Source organism: Bos indicus x Bos taurus, chromosome 15 (genome assembly GCF_003369695.1).
Source record: "Bos indicus x Bos taurus breed Angus x Brahman F1 hybrid chromosome 15, Bos_hybrid_MaternalHap_v2.0, whole genome shotgun sequence".
In the NCBI taxonomy this organism is placed as follows: Eukaryota; Metazoa; Chordata; class Mammalia; order Artiodactyla; family Bovidae; genus Bos; species Bos indicus x Bos taurus.
Window position 1 is genome coordinate 37,381,518 of NC_040090.1, and position 25,919 is coordinate 37,407,436.

The window sequence follows — 25,919 nt, forward strand, 5'->3', positions numbered from 1 at the left end:
ATGGGAAAACTGCTCCTAATGAGTGCTCCAGCCAGCGCTAGGCCTCCAGGCTGAGCTGGGGCCAGCCGGCCCCAAGGCACACCCCTCGGTCGCCGAGGGCAACAGAATGCGGCTTGACAGATTTCAGGCCTGGGTCCCTGCAGGAATCCATGCGGCCTGTCGGCCCACCTCACCCCAGGTCCCCTTCCCAGTCCTTGACCACCCCTCCCCCATCCTCTTATTTCCCTCCCCCATCCCCCACCGCCCCCAGCTCCCCGTTCCTTATTCTCGCTCCCTATTCATTCCGGGGGGGAGGGCAGCAGGTAAAGGTCGGGGAGGCAACAGCGCGAGGACCTTAGCAGAGTAGGACGTTGGAAGGAGGGGACAGGAGGGCGGTCGGAATACGCGGTGGGAGGGCCGCCCGCAGGGATGGGGCCTGGCTGGGGGACGCGGGCCGCCCGGGGGTTCGGGCTGCAGGATCCGCGGGCCGCAGGGGGCAGGGATCCGACAGCCCAGGTTGGGCCCCGTCAGGGGCAGCTCCTACCTGCGCGGGGAGGCCCCAGGCCCAGGTGGTGGAGGTGGCTCAGGCTGCGGGGCTCGGGCTCGGCTGCAGCTTCTCCATCACAACATCCCCCGCCCAGGAGCGCGCGGGCCGCGGGGCCGCGCCCGGAGCGGCGGAGGCGCGCGCGGGGCAGGGGTGGGGGAGGGGCGCCATCTTGGGCCCCTGGCGGCCGAGCGGAGGGGCCCTCCCTACGGCAGCCTGCGGCCTCTAGGAGCCCGGCGCCCCCAACCCCCTCGCCGGCCGCCATCCCTGCGCCCGGGTGGGTCCCCAGGTCCCAGAGGGCTGCCCCAGCATCCGCCGACCCCCGCCCAGCCCGGCACCGCCCTCCACCAGGGGACCCCGGACTCACCCTGCGCGCCCCGCAGGGCCCTGGCCCCGCACCGCCGCAGGGCGACGCTCAGCCGAGGTTGGAGCGGGAGCCGCGGTGGCGGTGCCCGGGCCGCGGCCGAGTGGGGAGGGGCTGGAGGAGGCCGCCTGCCCGGCTCTCGCGGCAACACTCCCTGACGTCCTGGTGGTAAGCGATGAGGACACAACGTTGGTGATAATAATAGCTCGTATTTATTGACCGCTTTCACGGTGCCAGGCTGTGTGTTAAACCCTTTGTACGCATTCGTGCTCACACCAGCCCTGTGAAGTCGCTGCTCTGATTATCCTCAGTTTGCAGACAAGATGCTGAGGTTCAGAAAGGTAAAGCGACTTGTGGGCGCTCATAGGTAAGTGGGGGAAACAAACTGGAACCCAGATGTTTCTTCACACCCTACCCCTGCGGCTGGACATGAGACTGTGACACCAAGGCCTTGCAGACATGAGGAACGAATAGCTCCCTGGCAGAAATTCACAGGAGGGCAAGAAGAAGGGGAGAATGCAGGTGAAAAGTGTGAAGGAAGGAATGGTGGAGCTCAACACTGCAGACTCCCTGGATAGTGGGGTAGTCCCCACTGGTCAGGTCAGTGGCCCAGAGGCCATCAAAGCCAGTGAAAGGGAGTGTCACCATCCAGAAACCCTCCCCTGACTCATTCCTCCAAGGCAGAGGTTTAATTTATTGTACCTGCAAACTATTGAGCAACTTGACTAAAGATCGAGCACCCCTTTGGGGTGCCTAAAACTAAAAATGTTTAAATCTAAACTCATTGTCTCACCCCCTTTTTTTTTTTTTTTTTTTTGCCTTTTAAGAAGTTTCACTGGGGTGAAAAAGAATTCTCTCCAGTACATGTATCTGAGAACACACAAACACACATGACTGAATGCAGCCCCACTTCATCCATCCCAGTGAGTGGCATCACCATCTACTGCTTGCCTAAGCCGGAAGTCTCAAGATCATATTTGACTACACTTTCACTTGACTTGAGGTGAATATATGTTTTAACATTTTGTTATGGAGATTTTCAAATATATACACAGAAAGATAACAGAATAGTATAATGAACTCTCATATACCCATCATTCGACTTCAGAAATTATCAACTCCTAACCAAGAGTTTATTATGATTTGACAAACTTCTATTATATACCATGTACCAAGCCTCAGGCTAGGTCCTAGGGTCCCAAAGATGAATCAGATTTGACTGTCACCCAACTTGGAGGGTATAACATATGACTTTTGTCTTTGAAAGATGAGTAAGAGTTACTCAGAAGAAGAAAGATGTCCTCATTTATTTGATAATTCTCTCTCAACAAATAATTATAGTGTGGGAGGCACTGTCCTTGGTGCTAGGAACTTGTCAAGAGACAAGATTCAGTCCCTGCCCTCATGAAACTTGAATAACAAAGGAAAGTGATACTAAATATATAATTAGAATTGTGATGAGTGTTTCTAAGGAAATCTATAGAATACTATGTGAGTGAACTAAATTTTACCTGGGGACATTTGGAAAGACTTTCACAAGGAAGTGGCACTTAGGTGAGGGGAAAGGGTGAGAAAGAAAGAGGTCATCCAGGAGAAGAGAAAATGATCCCAAGTCAAAGGAGAAGTACAAGAAGGCCAGGATGGGTGTGATAATGTAGAAGAATGGCATAAGGTGAGCTGGAAAGGTAGACAGGTACCAAATCAAGGAGAACCATGTTGTTAGGCTTAGGATTTTGGACTTTAATTTAAAGACAATGGGAAATCATCAAAAGGTTTGGGGCACGGGAGGGACAAGTTCATTCACCTTTGCTTTTTTTCTTTTTTACATCTTTGTCATTGTTCAGTCACTCAGTTGTGTCCAATTTTCTGCAACCCGGTGGACTGCAGCACACCAGGCTTCCCTGTCCTTCACCATCTCCTGGAGTTTGCTCAGATTCATGTCCATTGAGTCGGTGATGCTGTCTAACCATCTCATCCATTTGCTGCCTGCTTCTCCTTTTGCCTTCAATCTTTCCCAGCTTCAGGGTCTTTTCCAATGAGTCAGCTCTTCTCATCAGGTGGCAAAAGTATTGGAGCTTCAGCTTCAGTATCAATCCTCTTTTTTTAAGAGGTAAATTTTTTAAAAGATTTTTTTTGATGTGGACCATTTTTAAAGTCTTTATTAAATTTGTTACAATAGTGCTTCTGTTTTATGTGTGTGTGTGTGTGTGTGTATATATATATATATATATATATATATATATATATATATATATATAAGCTGCGAGGCATGTGGGATCTTAGCTCCCCAACCAGGGATCAAACCTGCACCCCCTGCATTGGAAAGCAAAGATGTAACCACTGAACTGCTAGGGAAGTCCCACCCTTGCATTTTGGAAGATCACTTGTGGCTGCTAAGTAGAGAATAGATAGGAAGAGAGCAAAATTGGAGAATGAGGACCAGTTAGAAAGCAGTTCTAGGAGATGACTATAGTGGTGGGATTAGGGATGGAGAAGATTGCATAGCTTTAATAAATATTCAGGAGAAAGAACTCAACAATTAGTGATTAATTGATTGGCTAAGGTAAAATGAAGGAAAGGATGACTTCCAGATTTCTGCTTGAGCAAATGAAAAAAGAATCCAGGAATAGCACCCATTTACAGACAGCCCACCAGAATACTTGTCTTGCCAATCCCATTAAGCAGGACGGCTGTAATATCCAGGGATGTCTCTTCAGGTAATCAGAGATGATAATCACAGGTAGATGGTGAAGATGGGGAAAGGCATCTAATTAGTTAAGATGCAAACATACAGTTAAGTGTAGTTAAGATGTACATACAGGCCTCTCCTTTGGGATCTCCACCCTCACGCCTGGGGGGTGTACTATCCTTTGTTTACTGAATAAAACTATGAGCTGTAACCAAGCTGTTAAAAAAAAAAAAAAAAGATGTACATACAGTGCAGTTTGCTCCACACACACTTTTCCTGAATCCCTGCTCTCCTATTTCTGCAAAGCCTCCTGATTGGTGGGGTGTTAACCTGTACCCTTCATCTATCCTCTCTATGTTGTATCTCATCCACCTTCTGATGGTTTCCAGAACAACCAGTAGCTTATGAGCCATTTCAGATACTCTGTGTGGTTTTGACCAACGTGGGTCCCTCTGAGGCAGCACATTTTTCAAATTACTACCTTGGACTTACCAGGAAAAACTGATTAGAAGCAAATCCATCCAGAGTCATTTACCAGGAGTACTGACTTTATGCTGTTTGGTTTAATAGATCAGCCTGGTGAACATCTGTATCACCTAACCAAGTCACCTATAGGGAAGAATAGAGCTTGCAACCTTATTAGCAGCAAAGACACTTTTGGAGCAAAGATGACCTTTTCTACTACTATATGTAAATATTGCTTTGATATTGTAATTTTTCTTGTAGTTGATACAATAAACCCTCTTTCTTCAGATTGGTTGTTATCATTTGGAAAATCCATGAGTAAAATCTTCCTACATATTATATGCTGCTGCTGCTGCTAAGTCACTTTAGTCATGTCCGACTCTGCGACCACATAGACCTCAGCCCACCAGGCTCCCCCGTCCCTGGGATTCTCCAGGCAAGAACACTGGAGTGGGGTGCCATTGCCTTCTCCCATATTATATGCACTGGATCTCAAAAGTCAATTGCTAGGTCTAGCAAGGACTTCCTCAACACCATTCTTCGACAGGACTATTCTAGTGCATTCCTAGGAAGACCAAGTAGAGAATGAGAAAAGGACGTAGGACTGAACTCTGGGAATGCTAGCATTTGGTGAGCCAGCAGAGGAAAAGAAGGCCCAGAGGAAAGCGGAGAAGAAACAGAGAATAAAAGAAGATGGCACCCCACTCCAGTACTCTTGCCTGGAAAATCCCATGGATGGAGGAGCCTGGTGGGCTGCAGTCCATGGGGTCGCTAAGAGTCGGACACGACTGAGTGACTTCACTTTCACTTTTCACTTTCATGCATTGGAGAAAGAAATGGCAACCCACTCCAGTGCTCTTGCCTGGAGAATCCCAGAGACGGGGGAGCCTGATGGGCTGCCATCTATGGGGTTGCACAGAGTCGGACATGACTAAAGCGACTTGCAGCAGCAGCAGCAGCAGCAGGAGAGAGCTAATGTCATGGATGAAATCCAAGGGAGGAAAGATTTTCAAGGAGGAAGATGTGATCAACAGCATCAAATGCAGCAAAGATTTCCAACAGGTCAAGGTCAAAAAATGTATCCTTTGAATTTGGCAATATGGAGGTCATGGATCCCCCTATGATCTATACTAGCAGAAAATAGAGGCAGAAGCCACAATGCAATAGTACTTAAGCAAATGAAAATCAGGAAGTAGGATAAGTAAGTGCAGATCCCTCTTTAAGAAAGTTGGAAGAAAGAATAGACAGCTGAAAAGTGGTACAAAGTTGAAGATTCTGGTTTTATCTTTTTTTTTTCTCCCTTAAAGATGACAGAGACTTGAATATGGTCTGTGTGCCTACATACATACTAAGTCGCTTCAGTTGTGTCTAACTCTTTGTGACCCCATGGACTGTAGCCTGCCAGGCTCCTCTGTCCATGGGATTCTCCAGGCAAGAATGCTGGAATTCGTTACCATGCCCTTTTCCAGAGGATCTTCCCGACCCAGGGATCAAGCCTGTATCTCTTACATTTCCTACATTGGCAGCGTTCTTTACCACTAGCACCACCTGGGTATAAACTACAGAAAGATAGAGAAGTAGAGAAGATAGATTTGAAAGGAAAGAAAAAAAAAAGATAGATTGAGATCCTGGAGGTGATGAGAGGAGGTGGGATCAAGGGCTTAGATAGAATTGGACACCTGAGCTTTATAGGCTGAAGGGTTGGGGTGAGGATAGAGGGTAGATAGGATAATTAATAAGGTGGGAGCCAGGCAAGAGATTAAGGTATTTCACGCCTAGTGATATCAGTATTTCTGAAGTCTCTAGCTGAGGAAGGGAAGGAGGATTGGATGGAGAATATGGAAAACCTTATAAATATTATCCTGTCATCAACAAGTTGTTATTGCCTTTGTTGTAACCAGTGCAGCATCTTTTCCTCCTCTGATTGGTAACAGCACATCAGTTTTCTTTGAAGACCCATCTCCTCCCCACTCTTAATCTGTGGGGTTCAGATGGGAATCATTCTAACTCTACAACTCATTTCAGTGCTGGGCTCTTTTCCAGGATCAAGTCAAAATGATCAGTTCAGAGATAGGCACATGACTATTCTGAGCCAGTTAAACTCAGTTCCAGGAATTTTCCTTCCACTTTTGGGCTAGTGGTGCTGGTAGAATATAAGCCTGATCCTTATCTTGCCACAAGAAGGGATAAGCCTGCCTGAAAATGAAGCCAATATAAAAAAAGCAGAGCTAAAGGATGGAGAGAGACAGATGCTTGATAACATCCATTTAACACCTTTGTTTGCCTTTTCCTGAAGTCACATAAGTTGATCAATATTTTTTGTTTACACCACTTTGAGCTAGGTTTTATAGCTTGCAACCAAGAGTTTATGACACATATATTAGGTCAATATTGCCTGTTGGTACTCAGCCTACATCCATTGTTCTTAATCTCCCTTGTACCAACAAGGCTGGAGATCTGAAAATCACATATCTCAGGTTCCTTTGTCGGTTCGTTCCAGTTGGATTGTGCCAATGGGAACCCTCGCTTGAGGAAGGTGGGAGGAAGGAAAGAGTCACTCTGTTTTTGGCAGGGCCTCTGGCGAATTCAGGAGCAGTGGCTCCACCCTAGCAAACATGGAGGCTGTTACAGTAGCATCATAAATACAAACGCTAGCTGCCTTAGCACCCAGTGCAGATTTGTGGGCTCCACCTCCTTGTTGTTCTTTGGGCAATACCTTTTCTGCCTTTTGCTCCTTTATCAAGACTAGTGGTAGTTTCCTGGTCTCTGGGTAACTCTGTTTTCCTTCTTATGCTTCTTCAGACCTCCCCCAAAATTTTGTAACAAATTCCTTGCTGTCAAATCCTCCTCTAAGGTTGATGTATGGCAGAAACCAGCACAACCTTGTAAAACAATTATCCTCCAACTTAAAATTTAAAAATAAGTAATTTTTTTAAATGCAAAAAAAAAAAATCCTCCTCTACTTGGAATATCTAGAGTGCTCTCTCTATCCTTATGGAACAGTGATTGATACATATTTTCCTATTTTGCATACGCATATACACCACACACACGGCTCAGAAAGGCTGAGTTTCTCAAATCTACAGAGTTAGTAAGTGGGCCAACTGGGACTGGAGTTCAAACATGTCTGACTCAAGCTCACACTCTTTCTCTGCCCTAAAGTTGGCTTTTGGTTTTGTTGTTTTTTTTTTTTTCTTTTCCATGGTTAGATTAAATAGAAGTTAAAAGGAACAGAGAAATAAAGCCATTGTTAAGAAAATTGTTCAGTTGATCAACCTTGATGTTCAATTTGGATGGGAAAAAAGTCAGAGAGCAGTGAGAGAGAAAAGGAAGAAGGATAAAGGTAGGAGGTTGTGGTCACGAGGGTGTTGGAATTTAAGGAATTGCTTCGCAGGTGGAGTAGTTGTGAATGAGGACTAGGGTCTGGTTTGGGTGACTGAAGTAGGGTCTTCAGCAAGTGAGGCCATAGTCAGGAGGTTAGTAGATGGGAGCCATAAGGAGACTGTGGCTCATTTGCTTGATGCCAAAGAAAAGAATTTAACCTGCATAGAAAGAGGAAGAAAATAGCATAGGCGTGTATGGGAGTCTTGCCAATGGTGAGCTGCTTCCCTTCCACTGGGACAGCTCCAGGGGTAGGAAGAAGTCCCTGGGGCAGAGCCCAATCTCTTCATTGGAGAGAAAGAGAGAAGCATATTAACCACGAAGTGTATAAAGAATACACAAAAGCTTATTGACCATGGAGTGTGCATTTGAGAGGGCACCATGGGAAGTTGGGGAAGAAGTGGCACAATGATGAGCAGGAAAAGGGTCCATGGAGTCGTTCGGCGGTGAAATTCTCACTCTGTCACCCTCTTATCAGAATGTCTTCTTTTTAATTAAGTAACTTATTTGGCTGCACCAGGTGTTCGTTGGACTTAGTTGCATGCGAACTTTTAGTTGCAGCATGTGGGCTCTACCTCCCTGACCAGGGATCAAACTCAGCCCCCCTGCATTGGGAGTGTGGAGTCTCAGCCAGTGGACCATCAGGGAAATCCTCTAAATGATTTTTAATCTGCCTGCTTCTCTTCATCTCCATTGCACCAGTGTCTGGGCCTCCATGATTTATACCTGGATCACAGCACTGACCTCCTCAGTGCCCTTCTCACATCCACAGTGATCTCCTTTCACTCAGAATCCACTCTGCAACAGAGTCATCTTTCTAAAATGTAAATCTCATTAAGTGTGAGGACTCCTTGGTCTAAAATCCCTTAGTAGGTCTCCATTGCCCCAAAGATAGACAAAATCCAAGCTTCCTAGCCTGACGGGCAAGCCCCCCATGAGCTGAGAAGCCCCTGGCTCCTTCTCCAGCATCACCTCCAACCAGCCTCTCACTCATCCCCTGTACTTAGCCCTGCTGAGTAGTTGTGGTTCCCACTCCTGGCTCTTCTTTGCTTGTGTTGCCTCTTCTGCCTGTAATGCACCAGGCATGGTAAAGCACTGCATATGTTCTACTCATGTTTTAAAATTCAGCTATAAAGGCTTTCCTAACTTGTTCTCCATACAGGTATTGCTGGTTCTGATTTCATTTTCATATATAGTCTTCCATCTTAATGTCTGTCTCACTCTATTGCATTTATCTGATACCTTGTCTGCATTCCCCTCCAACCTCCCCCCACCCCAACTGTATAGAGTGGCAGACCTCGGGGCAGAAACTGTCCAACCCATCTTTTTTTCTACTGCCTGACACACTACCCTGAGCATAGGAGGTGCTAAGAGGGTGGATGGAAGAATCATGAGTTGACCTTTTCTGAAAGTTCCTTGGACACAAGCTTAGAGGCTTCCCTTCAACAGAGCAGATGGGAGAAGAGAAGAGGAGACTTAGTCCTCCTTTCTCAGTAGAGAGGAGGAAGTTAGCCTCCAATACCACAGTTGTTGGATAACTGTTTAAAACACCTCTAGGCATCCTGACATGATGCAGTGTTGGCTCCAGATGTGGCACATGGACTGGATGAAACCCAGAACTAAGACTCTGGCCTTGTCTTCACCCCTCAGGCTGAAGGAGAAGAAGCCAACCCCATGAGGAGAACCATCCAGACATCTTCAAGGATGGAAGGGAAAACTCAAGACACTTCTTGGAAGTGGATCCCACAGCCCTGGTGCCTGGCCCTTACCTCTGTTTCGAGTCCCAGCCAAACTCCAGTCCTGGATGGACCATGATCTAAGGGGCTGGGGTTCATCACCTGCTCCTCTTCCCAGCACAATGAGCCTGGGAAAGGAACCTGGGGCAGTTCTCCTGATCAACAGGGCCTGGTGCCTGTTGGGAACCATGCTATGGCCTGGCCCCCCAGTGCCAGGTTTGTCTGTCTTCTCTTCTACTTAGACTCCAAAGCCCCCCAGAGGATGGGGCCACCAGATCAGAAGGGACCATGGACCAGAGTGTGGTTGTCCTTCCAAGGATCCTCTGGAGTGAATCCAAGAGGTGGGTTTGAGTCCATACTCAATGTCATAGGAAAGTGTCTAGTATTGCTCCCATTTAAGGGAAGAGGTCACTGAGGCTAGCATATAGAAGCTCAGAGTGAGGGCTCCTTGCTAGAGTCTGAGGCTTTTTTTTTTTTTTTTTTTTTGAGCCTAAAACAAGTTTTCAACCTCAAGTGACTTGGAAAGGTAGAGGAAGAAAAAGGTCTCACCTCAAGACCCAGTTGCCTATAGTCCAGGCCAATCCCCAATCAAATGGTTGTCAGTAAGTTTGGACCCTAAAGTCTTGGTCAGCTTATGACCAGAAAAGAACAAACCACCGTAACCTCCACCCAGATGACACTGCTGGCCTAGATGGTGCAAATATGCAGGGGACTGATGGGTAGCCAACAGGACGCCCACGAGGCTGTGTGACATTCTGCAAATGTGTTTCATAGTGCCAGGCCCCAGAGTCAGTCCTTCTTCCATTTTCCCAGCTTCCTTCAGGCAGGTGAAACACTCATTTTTCATTCCGCTTGTTGTGCCTAACTCATAGCAACCAAGCCTCATCTGCTGTGATGCTGCCTGAACCCCCTGGACCTACAATTTGAGGACTGCCACAAGAAAGCTGAGCGCCAAAGAATTGATGCTTTTGAACTGTGGTGTTGGAGAAGACTCTTGAGAGTCCCTTGGACTGCAAGGAGATCCAACCAGTCCATTCTAAAGGAGATCAGCCCTGGGTGTTCTTTGGAAGGAATGATGCTAAAGCTGAAACTCCAGTACTTTGGCCACCTCATGAAAAGAGTTGACTCATTGGAAAAGACTCCGATGCTGGGAGGGATTGGGGGCTGGAGGAAAAGGGGACGACAGAGGATGAGATGGCTGGATGGCATCACCGACTCGATGGACGTGAGTTTGAGTGAACTCTGGGAGATGGTGATGGACAGGGAGGCCTGGCATGCTGCGATTCATAGGGTCTCAAAGAGTCAGACACGACTGAGCGACTGAACTGAACTGAACTGAACAGCCCTTCATGGCAGCCCTGGGCCAGTACACTTGGTGCATGCGTAGCCACTTCTAGCCCTATTTCCCTATGTCCTGGGGCCAAGGTGTGGTCAGTTATTAGCAGGGCAGAGTCCCTGCTCTGCTTCTTACTTGCTGTGCAAACACAGGGGTTCCTTTCTCTACATTTTTCTCTGTTCCCCTCTTTTTTATAATATTGTTTTTCAATTGGAGGATAATTGCTTTACAATGTTGTGTTGATTTCTACCGTACAGCAATATAAATCAGTCATAATGAGATATATATGTATATATGTATATATATCCCCTCCCTCTGGAATCTCCCTCCCCTCTGTTTCCCTGTCTGGGATGATAGTCTGGAAGAAGCCAGTTTATGACTGGGATTCAGGAATCACCTGTGAAGAAATGAGGTTTGTCCTTCAGCCCTCCCCTCCCTTATCTCCTGTAGCTTTAAGAGCCTCAAAAAGAGAGGTTACAAGCTTCTCAACTCAAAGAAGTGAGATTGTTCCACAACCAGGGCCCTTTGATTCAGGTGAAGAAGCACTCTGGCTTTATTGTGAGGAAACTGGGAGGAGGAGCTGAGCCAAACTCGCATCAGGAGTGCTGGTGGGGAGCGCAGCCCAGGAGGCTGTTCATCCTCTGGGCCTGGGGAAGGTCCTTGGTCTTGCTCAATTCCTCCACATCTTTGTAGCAGTACAGATTGGGGCCTTGGACGAGGTACAAGCCCAGACCATTGGCAGAACACGAGTTGGGGCCCAGAGACTTCTCTGTACACAGGGCCCCATCGACTTTCGTATGGAGCCAAGGAAGCTCTGTCCACGTGGCTTGAGCTCCTAAGTTCAGGTCCAGCCTCCACAGCTTCTGGCCTGGGAAGAGACACCGGATGTAACATGGCTTCCGCGTCACGGGGATCTGCACCTGGCCTTTCTCACACCCTGATGGAGAAACACAGAACCAACCACCCCTCAGCACCCGACACCCCTCACCTGCCATGATGTAGAGCTGAGAAGATCCAGGACAGGTAAAGGCTGCATCCACAGAATGAAGGCAGACCCCATCAGGGCTCCCAAATTCCTTCTCCAGCTGCTTTGGATAATCTTTTACGAGAGTGTAGCCTGCCCTTGTCAGGAAGATATATACCTGGGTACCCTGGAGGACAAAGGACATTCATCAGCACGAGCAGGGTATTCTCCCCAGTCTCCACCTCAGGCCTCTCTCCCATCACACACCTGGATGAGGTAGAGCTTTTTATCCCAGAGAAAGGCAGCATCCACTGTTGAGGGACCTTGGGGCCACAGATGCTCAATGAGCCAGCTGTGCCACCCGTCCCGGCTGCTGTCCAGACGCCAGTAGTGGTTCTCTGTGGGGTAGCAGAGGTAGCTCTAGTGCTGGTGGTAAAAGGCCAGGCCGTGAAGAGGCAAGTGACAGATGCAGGGGTGAGTCCCGAGAAGGGGGAGAGAGTGCATCCAGAAGCCAAGAGGGAAGAGGCTAGGTGAGAAAGTAGAGCAAGCGTGTGGTTGGAAAAGTTAGGCATGGTGACCTGATTGGAACTGGAGGCAGTAGGGGCCTGATGGAAGGGCAAGCTTGGGGAAGAGTGGCCGGGTTGCTAGCTCAGGCCAACATAATGAGGTTTGGTGTGGGCTCCTTATGCATCTCAGATGTCCGTGTGAGGAGGTGCTACAATGAGATGGTGGCCAGAAGTTAAAAGGGAAGCAGCGTGTGTGACCATCCCACACTCACTAACTGTCCCTTCCCCCTGGCAACCATAAGTCCATTTTTTATGTCTGTGAGTCTCTTTCTGTTTTGTAAATAAGTTCATTTGCGTCATTTCTCTTTAGAAATGCTATATTTAAAATGGATAACCAACAAGGACCTACAACCTAAAACATTGCTATATTTAAAGTAGATAACCAACAAGGGCCTATTGTATAGCACATGGAACTCTGCTTAATGTTGTGTGGCAGCCTGGATGGGAGGGGAGGTTTGGGGAAGATGGATACATGTATATGTATGGCTGAGTCCCTTCGCTGTTCACCTGAATCTATCACAACATTGTTCATCAAACCCCAATACAAAATTAAAAGTTCAAAAAAAAGAAAAGGGAAGACCACAGCAAGCTCCCACTGGGTGTTCTCTAATCTCATGAGATGGCCAGAGACAGAGGAAGTAGCCAGACCAGCCCCCTTATTTTCCTCTCCCCTTTTCATAACAACTTCCTAAAAAAATTGTCTAAACTTTTATTTACCTTTCCTTCCTCAATCCACTTCACTTATGTTCCTGTTTCCCTCTGCCATTGAAATTTCTCTCTTCAGGGTTAAGTATACTCTAGCTTGCCAAATCTAATGTCTTCTTCTTACTCTACCTCTTAGCAGCATTTGACTGCTCACAGCTCCCTTCTTTAAATTTTTTTTTTTTTTTAATTTTGGCTCCTGTTATTCCAGACTCTTCCAGTGTTCTTACATTTTTGATGTCTCTTCAGCCTGGTATCCCACATTAGAATCCCCCGGTTTGGGCCTCCACTCTATCTGCCCTCATTCTCTAGTGATTTTACCTAGTCCAGGGTTTTAAACCCCATCTGCATACTGAATACTTTTGATCTGTTCTTTTCACTTCTGATGGACCTTTTCTTTGAGTGTCAGGCTCAAACTCAGCTGCCTACCTGACGTGTCCATTTGGGGCTACTAGATACCAATACTCTAATGTGTCCAAACTCATTTCTGCTCCCAGCAAACACACACACCTTCTACCCTAGTCTTTTCCAATCTTAATAAAAGGAACCATTTGTCACCTAGTTGCCCAGTTCCCCAAAGCTAAGTCATTCTTGAAACCACTCTTTTCCCTTCCCGACTCTGACCAATATCCAAGGCATTGGTTAATGCTATGGACTCGACTTCCAGAATACATCATGATGATTGCCCACCACCTCTGTGCTGTTATCCCAATCCAAGTTGTCATCACCTCTAATCCAGACAGCTGCGAGAACTCTTCGCCTGATTCCCTGCTTATACAATTATAGCTCTGTGACTTACATTCCATAAGAAATAAGGATGATCTTTTAAAAAATTGAGTCAGAACAGATCATGGCCCAACTCAAGATCCCCTCCTGGCTTCCTTTTACAGTTGAAAATCCTTACCAGGCCCATGATATAATCTTTTTTCTTTTTTGGTTGGTCCATGCACAGCTTGCAGGATCTTAGTTCTCCGACCAAGGACAGAACCCTGGGCCCTCAGCAGTGAACACATAAGAGTCCTAACCACTGGACCACCAGGGAATTCCCAGACCCATGTGATCTGGCTCCTTTCTCCCTCTTTTCAAGCCACTCATCTGCTCTTTCCCAACACTCGAGTCATACTGGCCTCCTTTCTTGACTCCTCAAAGTATTTGCTGTTCACCTTCCCTAAAATGCTTCTCCTCCATTGCCTTATGGGGCTAATTTCTCTTTATCACTGAAATCTCAGCTCAAAAGTCATCTCTTCAGGATTTCTCTGGTGGTCTGGTGGCTAAGACTCCATGCTTCCTATGCAGGAACCCGGGTTTAATCGACCCCTGGTCAGGGAACAAGATCTTACATGCCGCAACTAAGGTTGGCGCAGACAAATAAATGCTGCTAAGTCACTTCAGTTGTGTCCGACTCTGTGCAATCCCATAGACGGCAGCCCACTAGGCTCCTCTGTCCCTGGGATTCTCCAGGCAAGAATACTGGAGTGGGTTGCCATTTCCTCCTCCAATGCATGAAAGTGAAAAGTGAAAAGTGAAAATGAAGTCTCTCAGTCGTCCCCGACTCTTAGTGACATCAAGGACTGCAGCCTACCATGCTCCTCTGTCCATGGGATTTTCCAGGCAAGAGTACTGGGGTGGGGTGCCATTGCCTTCTCTGAGACAAATAAATAATAAATAGAATAAATATTTTTTAAAAATCATCTCCCAGAGAAGGGGCCCATCATTCTCTTCACTTCTATCCAATTATTCTGTCCTATTTCCTTCACAGCTTTTTGACACTTAACATTTTTTATTTTATATTTTAAAATATCAACAACTCACAAATCCATTTATACTAGCTTCAAATGGTATTTGGGAATAAGAAATATTCTAATGTTCCCAGGACATTTCACAGCTATTAACACTGCCTGAAAGTATTCTCTTTTATTTTCTCTTTATCATCTCTCTCTCCAGCAGGTTCTGTGAGGGTAATTGTCTTGCCTGCCATGTTGATCACTGTATCCCAGTGCCTAGAACAATGCCCAGTGCCTATCAGGTGCTTGATAAATAGTCAGTGTTCCCCATGCAGCCACAAGCTCTCTTTATGTGTATTAACCAGGCAAGACTCAGTGACCACATGTCCACCTTTCTCTCCTGATGAAACTACCCTGCTCATGGCTCCTATTTTGAGAATCAGAGCTATGCTGCTCTTTGGGCAGAGGAAATAAGTGCTGAGCCCCCAGTCCATCAATAGCCAATGCAGAGACCAACCAGCAGCCACTTTAATGTGGTCTGGAATAAAACTATGGGGCTGGGCCAGTCCCATTCTCTCTCTGGAAAGCCAATAGGGAAAAGAGCAACCGAGGCAGTTATCGGTTGTATCTGAGGCTAAAAGATCATAACTAGAGAGAAAATCGGGAGGACATAATGGTCCATGTGTGAGCCAAAGTTGGGAAAGCAGAAAGAATAGATTAGAAACCGTGAGCTAGAGACAAGAGGTTTATCAATAAAGGAGAGGGGAGAACTGGCCCTTTGCTGAACAGCTGGGTCATACTGGTGTTTTTGCCAACATAGTGAGTTCCCACCTTGGCTGGGTATTTTTAACATAATGGTGTTCCCTCAACAGCTGTGGAACATCTCTAATACTCTTGACTTAGGATTTCAGCTGCATTCTGTTTATGCGCACATGGCCTTGAGATTCCACGATCTCGCCATGGGTGAGTGTTCTCTGTCTATCTCTGTGTGGTCCCTGTAGCCCTAGTTTCTTAGTGTTTCTATCTCCATGTCTTTCTATCGATCTCTATCTCTATTTCCATAGCTATCTCACTTTGTGTGTGTGTTCTCCCAGTGGTGCCTTGCTCTCACCATAGCTGCGTATTCTCCTGAGACGTATGTGTTCTTACTCTGGCAGGTATTCTCAGTACAGGTCTACTTGTTCACTATAGGTGTGTGTTTCATCACGGATGTATGTTCTCATTACAGATGGGGATATGCTGCTATGTTCTATATCCCCCTTGATATGGGGATATGCTCTGCTTGTGGCTGTGTATTTTTCATTATAGCTTGGTAGTCACATCTGATCGGATTTGTTCAGGGGTTAGGAGTAAGGAAGGATTTTTCACTCTGCTGTATTCTAAACCACTGTTTCACACCTGTATCCTGTCATACATATGTCTTAGGTTGAGTGTAATGGGATAGGTCACTCTCTTAGAGCTGTCCTCAAGTATGGATCAAGACTTATCCTTAGGTACTATTAGATGGCTTTTACTAATTAATGGCACAGGTCTGGGGAGAGGGGTCTCCCCTAGTCACTCAGGGGAGAAATCTTATCAGGCTAGTGAAGCTATTGCCTAAAGATCTAAGGAACTGAACACTTCTTGGCTGATGCTCAGCAACGGGAACATCTTATTTCCAGGTAATGCTGGGCCCAGAGGCTGGACATAGGAACCAGGCACCTGGAAAAAGATGGAGCTCCTGGGGATAAGCTTGAGGTAGAGCAGTGTAGAGAGGGTCAGAGACATGCAGGAGCAAAGGGAGTATGAGGAGTCATAGGTTCAGGGGGTCCAGAGAAGATACAAACCTTGCATGGATAGTACTGAGAGGCAGATAGGTGGAAGAAGTTAGAGGCCTGGACAATGAGATAGGTTCCTCAGATATGCATCTGAGGAAATGAGAGGTGAAAAGGAGCATGCCAGGGTGAAAGGATGGGAGCCTTTCATAAGGGGCACAGTGATGAAAATGGAGGAAATATCTCAGAGATGAGAGGCACACATGAAAGAGTAGGGAGGTATGGAGGACAGAGACGGGGGGATTGGAGGACAGAGATGGGGGGATTGGAGGGCATCTCTTACCACTGAAAGCGTAGGTGGCACTATGGTTGTCAGAAAGCAATGCAGACAAGACTAGATGTGGGCTACAGCGCTTATCCATATGCTGGGTTGCATTCCTATGTGCATGGCCTTGGGGGAGAAATAAGCAAGGGAGAACACACAAAGGCAAGAAGTCAGAATGAGGTCTGAGGTGGAAGAAACCGCTGGGGGTATTGGGGGTGCAGGTCTTCCCCATATGAAGACAGTTGGGAAGAGCCGGAATGGAAGTGGGGCTGGGGCAAGGGCCAAGGTATCATTCCATAGGTGAGGGTAGGAGCTGGGGTGTATGGCGTTTGCAGACTCAGGAAAGGTGGACATGTCTCCAGAGGTCCCAGGGCTGGGGCTTTCTCACCTCTGTTAGGGCAGGACATAAAGTAATCTCGGACATCCCGAGGATAAGTGGAATTCACTTCTCCCGTGACGGGGTCGAAGCGCAGGAATTTGTTACCCCGGAAGCAGTAGTAGCGGTTGAGCCATCGTATGGCCGAGGAGCAGTTCCCAACGGCTGGCCAGGAACGTTTCTTTATGGTTTTTGTAGAGAAGTCCCAGAACCACGTGTGGTTGCCTTTGTCCAATCAACCAACAAGCATTCGGTGAGGACAGACTGTGCCCTCCCTTGTGCTTGCACTGGGCCCCAGGATGGACCAGATGTGGCCCCCATCACACGGAGCTCACAGCCCAGCAGCGCAAGTTCCCAGTTGAGGAAAGTAGTCATATGACAAAATTCAGCAGCAAAGTACACATGATCAGTTCAGCAAGGGCAGTGGGAAGAGTCTGGGGAAACTTCCCAGAGAAGGTGATACTTAAACTAAAAACTGAAGGAGTTACAAAGCAGTCAAGAGTGGGAGATGGAAGCATGAAGCAAACTGGGTGTCTAGGAAATAGCAGAGAGTTTGGGGGGCTTCATATTCAAGGGAAGGATTGAGAGATTAAACACTGGAGGGTCAATAGGCTGGAGGGACTTGGAGAACCTTGTCTGTAAGGTCATGAAGAACTTTGTGAGACTAAAGAACATAGATTTGTCCTAAGGGTCATGGAGGACACGAAGGGCTTTTAGCAAAATTATATCCAGTTAACTTCCCCAGAATGACTTCCTCTTACTTCCCCTACTTAAACTGTGTAGACCTTAATTAGCTTCTCTATTTCTCTTTCTTGGGAAACCATATCATGGTTCTACCAGCACCACCCTCCCTATCTCTACCTCCCTCACCACCATCCCACCGCTACTCCACGCTCTCTTATTCCAGCCTGCACTGACCTTGGAAGAAGAAGACACCCTCATGAGAGCATTCTCCGTGGTGACATTCCACAGCTGCATCCAGTGGGAATGGGATTCCAGGAAACTTCTCTTGGAGCAACTTTGGATATTCCTCCCCCTTCTCAGGAGGATATACCCAGAATTTGTCCCCCTACACACAAAAGCATGCTATTTTTAATATGCATGCCAGACACTGCCATTCTGCTCACACAACACCTTTGATCTATCACACTTAACATAATATTCTTCTGCAGTCCCCCATACTCTCAATCCATCTGTGGACAACAATGTGCTGACCCCTTGCACAAATATACACCTTCAATTTGTGCAAATCCAATCACTGTTACTACACACACACATCTGACTATGTGCAACTAGCACGCCTATGGTACAATTATCTGCAACACCATTGGTTTTGGCAGGCACATCCATAGTCATCCTGCGATCATCCATCCATTCAAACATTCATTTGTTCATTTATTCACTCAAGAAACAGTTGCTGAATGACTACCATATGCCAGGTATTGTGAGAAGCACTGGTCATAAAGGGGTGACAAGACTCTATCTCTGCCTTCAAGGACTTCATTTTTTTTTTCACTGTACAAAAACAGAAAGTGAGCCCCTAGTGTGTCCTAGCCATGTGAGCCCCAAGGTGGAGGCAAGTGAAGTGCATTGGGAATAAAGGAGAGGTGCCTAAGTCAACCTAGAGAATTCCTAGAAGGCTGCACAGAGGAGGGAACATTTGGGCCAGGTGTTCAAAACTGAGCAGGAATTTTCCAGGTAGACAAGTGTGGAAAGGGCATTACTAGCAGAGGGAGTAGCATGTACACCGTATACTCATGTGGCTGGCATAGAGTGAATGTGGCTGGGGAAGAGATCAACCTGAAAAGATAAGCAAGGGCCAGGTCTCATGACCCGTGTGCCCCTGGCTTACAGGGTGCAGCACGTGGTGGTGCCATTTGCTGAAATAGGGGACTTGGGAGGAGAGGGATTTGTACAGAAGATACTGTGTTCCGTTTGGGGGGTGCTGTATTTGAGGTGTCTACAGAACATCTAAATTGAAGATGTCAGCCAGGAAATTGCAAAGAAATGTCTGGAGCTCTGGGGAAAGAGCCATATCTGGTGTCCACAACGTGGAGAGTCTCAGAGCCGTGGCAGTAGTTGAGATCACCCAGGGAGGGTGAATGGAAAGGCTGGGAAGGATCCCCACGGAACATTCAGGGAGTGGCCCAGGATGAGAAGCTGAGAAGAGCAAGAAAAAAAGGCAGGAGGGAAAACAAACCCAGCAGTGAGGGCCACCCAGCCATGCGGCATCTTTGTGTGAGTCAGGAGAAGGTGCCCAGAAGGACCAGACACAAGCTGGGCCAGGACATGGGACCTGATGAGCACAGTGGGCTGGATTTCATCCTCCACTCACCCCTCGGCCAGGTACCGCTGTGCGGCGAACAACCTGGCAACCATAGGAAGAAGACCAGATGCGGGGTCATGGAAGCCAAGGAGGAATTTCTAGGAAGGAAAGGATGGTCAACAGCTTGAGGAGTAGCAGAGAGGTGTGGAGGCAGATTAGGACTGAAGAAGAGCCACTGGATGTGGCGCCTGTCAGGTCCGCATGCATACACACACACACCCCCCTAGCCTGACCTTGCTCAGGAAAGGAAGGCCCAGGAGGAGGAAACCTGGAACCTGTTGGCAAGGGCCACCTAGGGGAGGGTTTCTCATGTTGACTCCAGCATTTCTGGCCTGGCCCTGACCTGGGTCCAGTCGTACCTTGATCAGAAGGACACTGTTACGATCATAGCGGAATGCAGCATCCACGGGACTGGGGGCATCCTTCCACCTCTCTGAGATCAACTGCCGGGCCCAGGCATGACCCTTCCACACAAACTCCCCTGCAAAACACACAGTCACTGAAGGACCCAGAGCAAACTTTTGGCCTACTGAGATAGTTACAAAGAAGCCATGGGTGATGCTCTTAAATAATTCCTAAGACCACCAGGATACATCCTGGTGAAGGCAACCAAGTCTGAGGTCCCAAATGCCCCAGTCCCAGCCCCTCCTACCTTTTAAAAACAGCATGTTCCCATGCTCATCCAGGGTGGTAGCATCAAAGGCCCAGCCATCCGAGCAGCGTTCTGGGGAGGAGGCAGGGAGGCAGCAGGTGAAAGATCAGTAAGAGGATACAATGCAGAAGCAGAGAGACAGACACAGAGAGTCAGGGCCTCACCCGTCACGTCTGGATCCGGCTTGGCCACATTCCCACCTTCAACTCCGTGCCCAAGCTCAGGAGCTCTAGCCCTAGAGAGAAGACACAGAGCTGTCTGGCTCCACAGCAGCTAACCCCTCTTCCTTAGCTCCTGACCCTAGACTTGAAGAAGTGAAGTAAAGTCGCTCAGTTGCGTCTGACTCTTTGCAACCCCATGGACTGTAGCCTACCAGGCTCCTCTGTCCATGGGATTTTCCAGGCAAGGCTACTGGAGTGGGTTGCCATTTCCTTCTCCACAGGATCTTTCCAACCCAGGGATCAAACCCAGGTCTTCTGCATTTTAGGCAGATGCTTTACTGTCTGAGCCACCAGGGAAGTCCCAAGACCCCAGACTTACCCCAGACCTAAAAGCTGGCCCTATCCCACTCTAATCCCAACCCCGGTCCTCCTTCTCCAGCCTCAACTTTACTCACAGAGGGTGGGCTTTAGCCAAAGACCAGCACAAGCCCAACAGCCACAGTGCAACTGGCACTCTCAATGCCCGAGCCATGGTGAGCTGGAGAGGCCCCAGGACAGCGCTGGGCACCTGGCTGAACCCCCTATATAGAGAAGGCAACAGCACTACCCCCACTCCAAGCCTGCTGGGAACAAGATCTCTCAGGACTATGCCAATATTGGCTGATTACATCAGTGCAAATAAGGTCAGGGTCTGAACAGAAATCTGAAAAGACTAACTCTTCCCGGCAGGAGGCCCCATCCCCCTTCAGTGACTTTTTTTAAAACTTTTTATTTTATATTGGAGTATAGCCAATTAACAACGTTTGATAGTTTCAGGTGGACAGCAAAGCACTTTGGTGACTTTTGAGCGGTGACTGGCCCAGGCCATTGATGTTCAACATGACTCTTCACCTTGTTGATGCGTCTGGGTACCCATAAAGGGTAAGAAGGGGTTAGATTGATTGAGGACCACCTGACTGTGGTTGGACTTGCCTGAACAACGCAGGAGGAGAGAAGAGGAAAGTAACATTTTTGTGAACTGTGCCAAGCCCAGCTCTGAGACTCTTAAAAACACTAACACTTACATATACTTAATAACCACACACACATACAAACAAACTTAGAACTACTCAGAGAAGTTTCTTCCAAGCTCCATCAGGGACCTGTTGGGGGCATTCCCAAGTCTCTTTATCTTTGCCCTTGACAGGTCAATAATATTTCACCATTGCTGAAAGTCCAAGTTCTGCCCTTGCCCCCACCCCCACAGGCTTTGCAAAAATCACCTGGGATGGAAGGGCTGGAGGAGGTGTCTCTTTCAGAGAGACCTACTAGTAATCAGACTTTCTTCATAGTTTCTATCCTAAGGGGAAAGTGCTTTGTTTACCTATCACAGAATAAATAAAACTGTACTGGGGTTTCATAATATTTGTAGCTGATTCTTGCTTAAATGCTATCTTTCCAATGAAGCCTTTCTTGTCCACCTCATCTAGCTATTTCAGAATCTCGCGGGTTTCCTTTATGTTACTTAATAAAACTTGAAATATTTTATTTGTATATGCTTTTGCTTCTGCTTGTTTATGCATTTTTTCTTTGCTAGTTTTGATTTGCTTGTCTTATGTACCATTATATATTTTTCAAAAATTTTTAAAATGTTTTTTGGCTGTGCCATGTAGGATCTTAGTTCCTCGACCAGACATTGGAAGGGTAGAGTCTTAACCACTGGACCACCAGGGAAGTCCCTGAACCATTACATTTTCTCTACCTAAACTAGTACCGGGCATGTACAGGCGTACCTCAAAGATATCTCGAGTTTGTTTCTAGACCCTTGCAATACAGTGAATATCGCAATAAAATGACTAACACAATTTTTTTGGTTTCTCAGTGCAAATAAAAAAGAAGTCACTGCAATGAGAAGCCTGCACACCACCCCTAGAGAGTGGCCCCTGTTCACCACAACTAAGGAAAGCCAGTGTGCTGCAGTGAAGACCCAGAGCAACTAGAAATAAAATAAGTAAATTAGTTTAAGTTCAGTTTAGTTCAGTGGTTCAGTCGTGTCCGGCTTTTTGCGACCCCACGGACTGCAGCGTGCTAGGCTTCCCTGTCCATCACCAGCTCCTGAAGCTTGCTTAAACTCATGTCCATCGAGACAGTGATGCCATGCAACCATCTCATCCTCTGTGGTCCCCTTCTCCTCCTGCCTTCAATCTTTCCCAGAATCAGAGTCTTTTCCAATGAGTCAGTATTTCGTATCAGGTGGCCAAAGTATTGGAGTTTCAGTTATAACAACATTATATTGTAGTCTATTAAGTATGTAATAGCATTAGATTAAAAAAAAAGTACATATCTTAATTTTAAAAATAATTGTATTTGTTTCTCTTTGGCTGCACTGGGTCTCTGTTGCTGTGTGGGTTTTTCTCTAGCTGCAGAGGGTAGGACCTACTCTCTTGCTGTGGCGCATGGGCTCTGGAGCGTGTGGGCCTCAGCAGTTGCGGCCCACAGGCCCCGCAGTTGCGGGTTGCGGGCTCCAGAGCACAGGCTCAATAGTTGTGGTACAAGGGCTTAGTTGCTCCACAGCATGTGGGATTTTCTCAGGCCGGGGTCAGAACGGTGTCTCCTGCTTGGCAGGCGGATTCTTTACCACTGAGCCACCAGGGAAGCCTCTATACCTTAATTTAAAAACACTTTATTGCTAAAAATGTTAACCATCATCTGAGCCTTCAGGGGGTTGTATCCTTTTGCAATAGTAACATCATAGATTACTGGAACAAATATAATAAAACTGAAAAAGTTTGAAATATTTCAAGAATTACCAAAATGTGACACAGCAACATGAACTGAGCAAATGCTGTTGGAAAAAAATGTGCTAAAAGACTTGCTCAACCCAGGGTTGCAACAAACCTTCAATTTGTTACAAAAAAAAAAAAAAAGTACTATCTGTGAAGTGCAATAAAGCAAAGTGCAATAAACTAGGTACGCCTGTAATAGATGTTAAATAAATATTTGTTGAATGAAAAACATTAATTTCAAGTATTGAATAGTGTTACTAATGTTGCCAAATTTCTGACAGTTTTTCTCCTTTCCAGGTAAGGAGAATATCAGGATTGGGGGTGTTTTATTTTGGAGACACACTGATCTAGGGGTCATAGGTCTCTGTGGCACTGACCTTCATCTTGTGGTCTTGTTTCATTCTCCAGTGTCCAGCCCTACATTCCTCTCCTCCTCTCAGCTCCACCATCTCTAGTATCTGCTATCTTCAGCACTCACTGGGGTCTGCCTGTTTCTGAGACGTAGCTGCAGGAGACAACTATAAGGAGTTGTCTGTTCTGGGCCAGGCTGAGGTTCCAGGATCCCTGTTCCCCAATCCAGCCTGAAGGGCCCCTGATCCCTCTCAGATGCCCTCCACATCCCCTTAAATAACCTCAGCAAAGGCCTCAGATCCTTTATCTACTCTGCAAAGGTTCCTCCTGACAGGAAGACAGATTTCTGGGACCCCTGGAACGTGTTACCAGGCCTCTGCCGTCAGGTTTAGCGTCCTCTCCTGACTTACCATGAAAACATGTCATGTTAACATTGTTCCTCCCCTAAGGTTAGTGGACAAAGCTGGACTCCTCAGGCCCTTGGCAGCATGGGCAGCACCTCGACTCCCTCAGCAGATACCTGACACCCGTTTCTCCCACTGCAGGGTATCTCTGACTGGGCCCTCCTCCCAGCTGCTGGGCACTGGGGGCTGCTACTCCCAGACTCCCCTTCTCCTTGTCTTCAGCCTCTAAAGTCTTATATAACCTTCCTGGGATTAGCCCCCCTTGAGCACCCAGTCACCAACCCCTCAACAACCATCTCTAGCTTCAGAACTGTGTCCACGTGTCCTACAGGTTTCACTGAGCCTGCCTGGGGAGACTGAAGTGTTCACACCGAGCAGGAACATCCCCTGGAAAAGCCACTGTGAGGGTCTTCAGTAGTACTGGCAGGGCCCTGCATGGACCTTCTGGTCCAGGAGCAGCCCCCTGTGGCCTAGCAGGGCCCTCTGCTGGGAGACAGCACATGCACTGGATGGTGGTTTCTCAGCTTGGCCTCTTCTTTCCCACACAGCTCTGGTCCCCATCACAGCACCCCTGGATCTACCTATCACAGAAGACTGATCTGTGGCACTTTTCCACTATTGTTTCCTAATTTGTCTACTCTAAGGTGCTTTTGATGGTATTAGTAGAAGCCTTCCTCTTCCTCCGGTACACCCCCGACCCAACTGCCTCAGCGCCCCCGCCCCCCCAACCTCTCAGGGACTAGGCCAACAGTCTTCTGCACAGCAGGCAGCTTGCATGAAAGTTCACCTCCTGAGCAGGGGCTGAGAGGCCATTTGAGAACCCAGGTGTGGATATGTTGGCCATTTCTGCTTGTCCTGAGTTATTCCCAGCGCTGTGTCCTGGGCTGTGTCCAAACTTGGGCCTGAGCGCCCCCTGGAGGCCTCGGGGATCAGTGCACTCCCACCCAGCAACCAGAAGCCACAGCCCCAGTGATTTCGTCCCTGAAACCAGCTCCCCACACTTTTTCCCTTTCACTCTTCTCAGCCTCGCTGTGGGGCCTTAGTGCCTTGTCCCCTCTCTCTGAAAATCTCCGCTGCCCCGAACAGGTGTAGGAACCTTGGTCCCTTGCTTGATTTCTTGGGGATTTCAAGCCCGGAATTATCCAACCATCCCCTTTACCACGTTGTCTTTCTTCCCAACCCTCCTGACCAGCAGCTCTCTGACTTCCCCCTAAGGGAGTGTGAATATGTGCCTACAAACATCTTCATGGACAGAGCTTCCTCTGGCATCTCCAAGGGCTGCAGTTAGGCTGGACACTGCCCTACTGTCCCTTGGACTGGCTGTGTGCAGCCCGCTCTGCCACTGAGTTCTCTCATCCCAATTACTTCTCACTTCCATGAGTGCTGAGTGTGCTGAGCACTCCAGGCAGCAGAGATGGGATTCTCTCTTCTCTGGACTTAGAAGAATTGGGATGCAGCTCCAGGTACCCAAAGTGCTCGCTGCTCTCAATCAACTCCTTCAAGATTTTCCCTGTCTATAATTGGCCTTCCTGCATAGTCCACTCTTACTTCCCCTCTGAATGTGTGTCTGTGTGTGTGCTCAGTCATATCCAACTTTTGCAACACAAGGGACTGTAGCCCGCCAGGCTCCTCTGTCCATAGGATTTCCCAGGCAGGTATACTGGAGTGGGTTGCCATTTCCTCTTCCAGGGGATCTTTCCCACCAAGGGATCAAACCCAAGTCTCTTGCATTGGCTGACAGGTTCTTTACCACTGAGTCACCTCAGGTCCCTCCCTATGAATGACTATAATAATTTGCTTGTATTTATTGGGCATATGTATGTGCCTGGCATTGTGCTAAACACGTAATGTGATTATTTTATCAAATCATACATAACTGAGACTTCCTTATGGTCCACAAGGTGTCCCTTTGATCTCTGAAAAGCCCCTCTTGTCTTCCAGATGTCCATGAATAGGCCCTCCCACCCTAGATCCAGGAATCGTGCTCACTTCAGTTCAGTTCAGTCACTCAGTCATGTCTGACTCTGCGACCTCATGGACAGCAGCATGCCAGGCTTCCCTGTCCATCACCAGCTCCAGGAGGTTGCTCAAACTCATGTCCATTGAGTCAATGATGTCATCCAACCATCTCATCCTCTGTCATCCCCTTCTCCTCCTGCCCTCAATCTTTCCCTGTATTAGGGTCTTTTCCAATGAGTCAGTTCTCCGCATCAGGTGGCCAAAGTTTTAGAGCTTCAGCTTCATCATCAGTCCTTCCAATGAATATTCAGTACTGATTTCCTTTAGGATTGACTGATTTGATATCCTTTCAGTCCAAAGGGCTCTCAAGAGTCTTCTCTAACACCACAGTTCAAA

At 47.5% G+C, this 25,919-nt stretch overlaps 2 protein-coding genes and 1 long non-coding RNA gene across 7 annotated transcripts in view; 1 reads left to right on the forward strand and 2 right to left on the reverse strand.

The window, feature by feature from the left end:
• APBB1 (amyloid beta precursor protein binding family B member 1) overlaps nt 1-973 on the reverse strand; it is a 22,793-nt gene extending 21,820 nt beyond the window's left edge. For 4 of the 5 annotated variants that reach the window (XM_027563134.1, XM_027563132.1, XM_027563133.1 and 1 more), the window contains exon 1: nt 524-631. The gene's annotated coding sequence lies outside the window, so the exon portion shown is untranslated. Of the gene's footprint in view, nt 1-523; nt 632-890 lie in introns of those variants that run through there. The other variant, XM_027563135.1, reaches the window with a different exon arrangement.
• On the forward strand, nt 964-10,169 carry LOC113905610. The gene is made up of 4 exons (XR_003514691.1): nt 964-1,055; nt 1,715-1,890; nt 9,073-9,499; nt 10,031-10,169. It is a non-coding gene; the product is annotated as an uncharacterized LOC113905610 (long non-coding RNA).
• Nucleotides 10,170-11,014: 845 nt separating this feature from the next.
• Nucleotides 11,015-20,624, reverse strand: HPX (hemopexin). The gene is made up of 10 exons (XM_027563140.1): nt 20,500-20,624; nt 20,048-20,118; nt 19,884-19,955; nt 19,591-19,712; nt 17,824-17,974; nt 16,918-17,130; nt 16,548-16,655; nt 11,726-11,856; nt 11,483-11,645; nt 11,015-11,362 (listed from the first exon to the last, which is right to left on the reverse strand). The coding sequence occupies exons 1-10, from the start codon at nt 20,574-20,576 to the stop codon at nt 11,091-11,093; spliced, it is 1,380 nt and encodes a 459-aa protein (XP_027418941.1). The 5' UTR covers nt 20,577-20,624; the 3' UTR covers nt 11,015-11,090.
• Nucleotides 20,625-25,919: the final 5,295 nt, after the last annotated feature.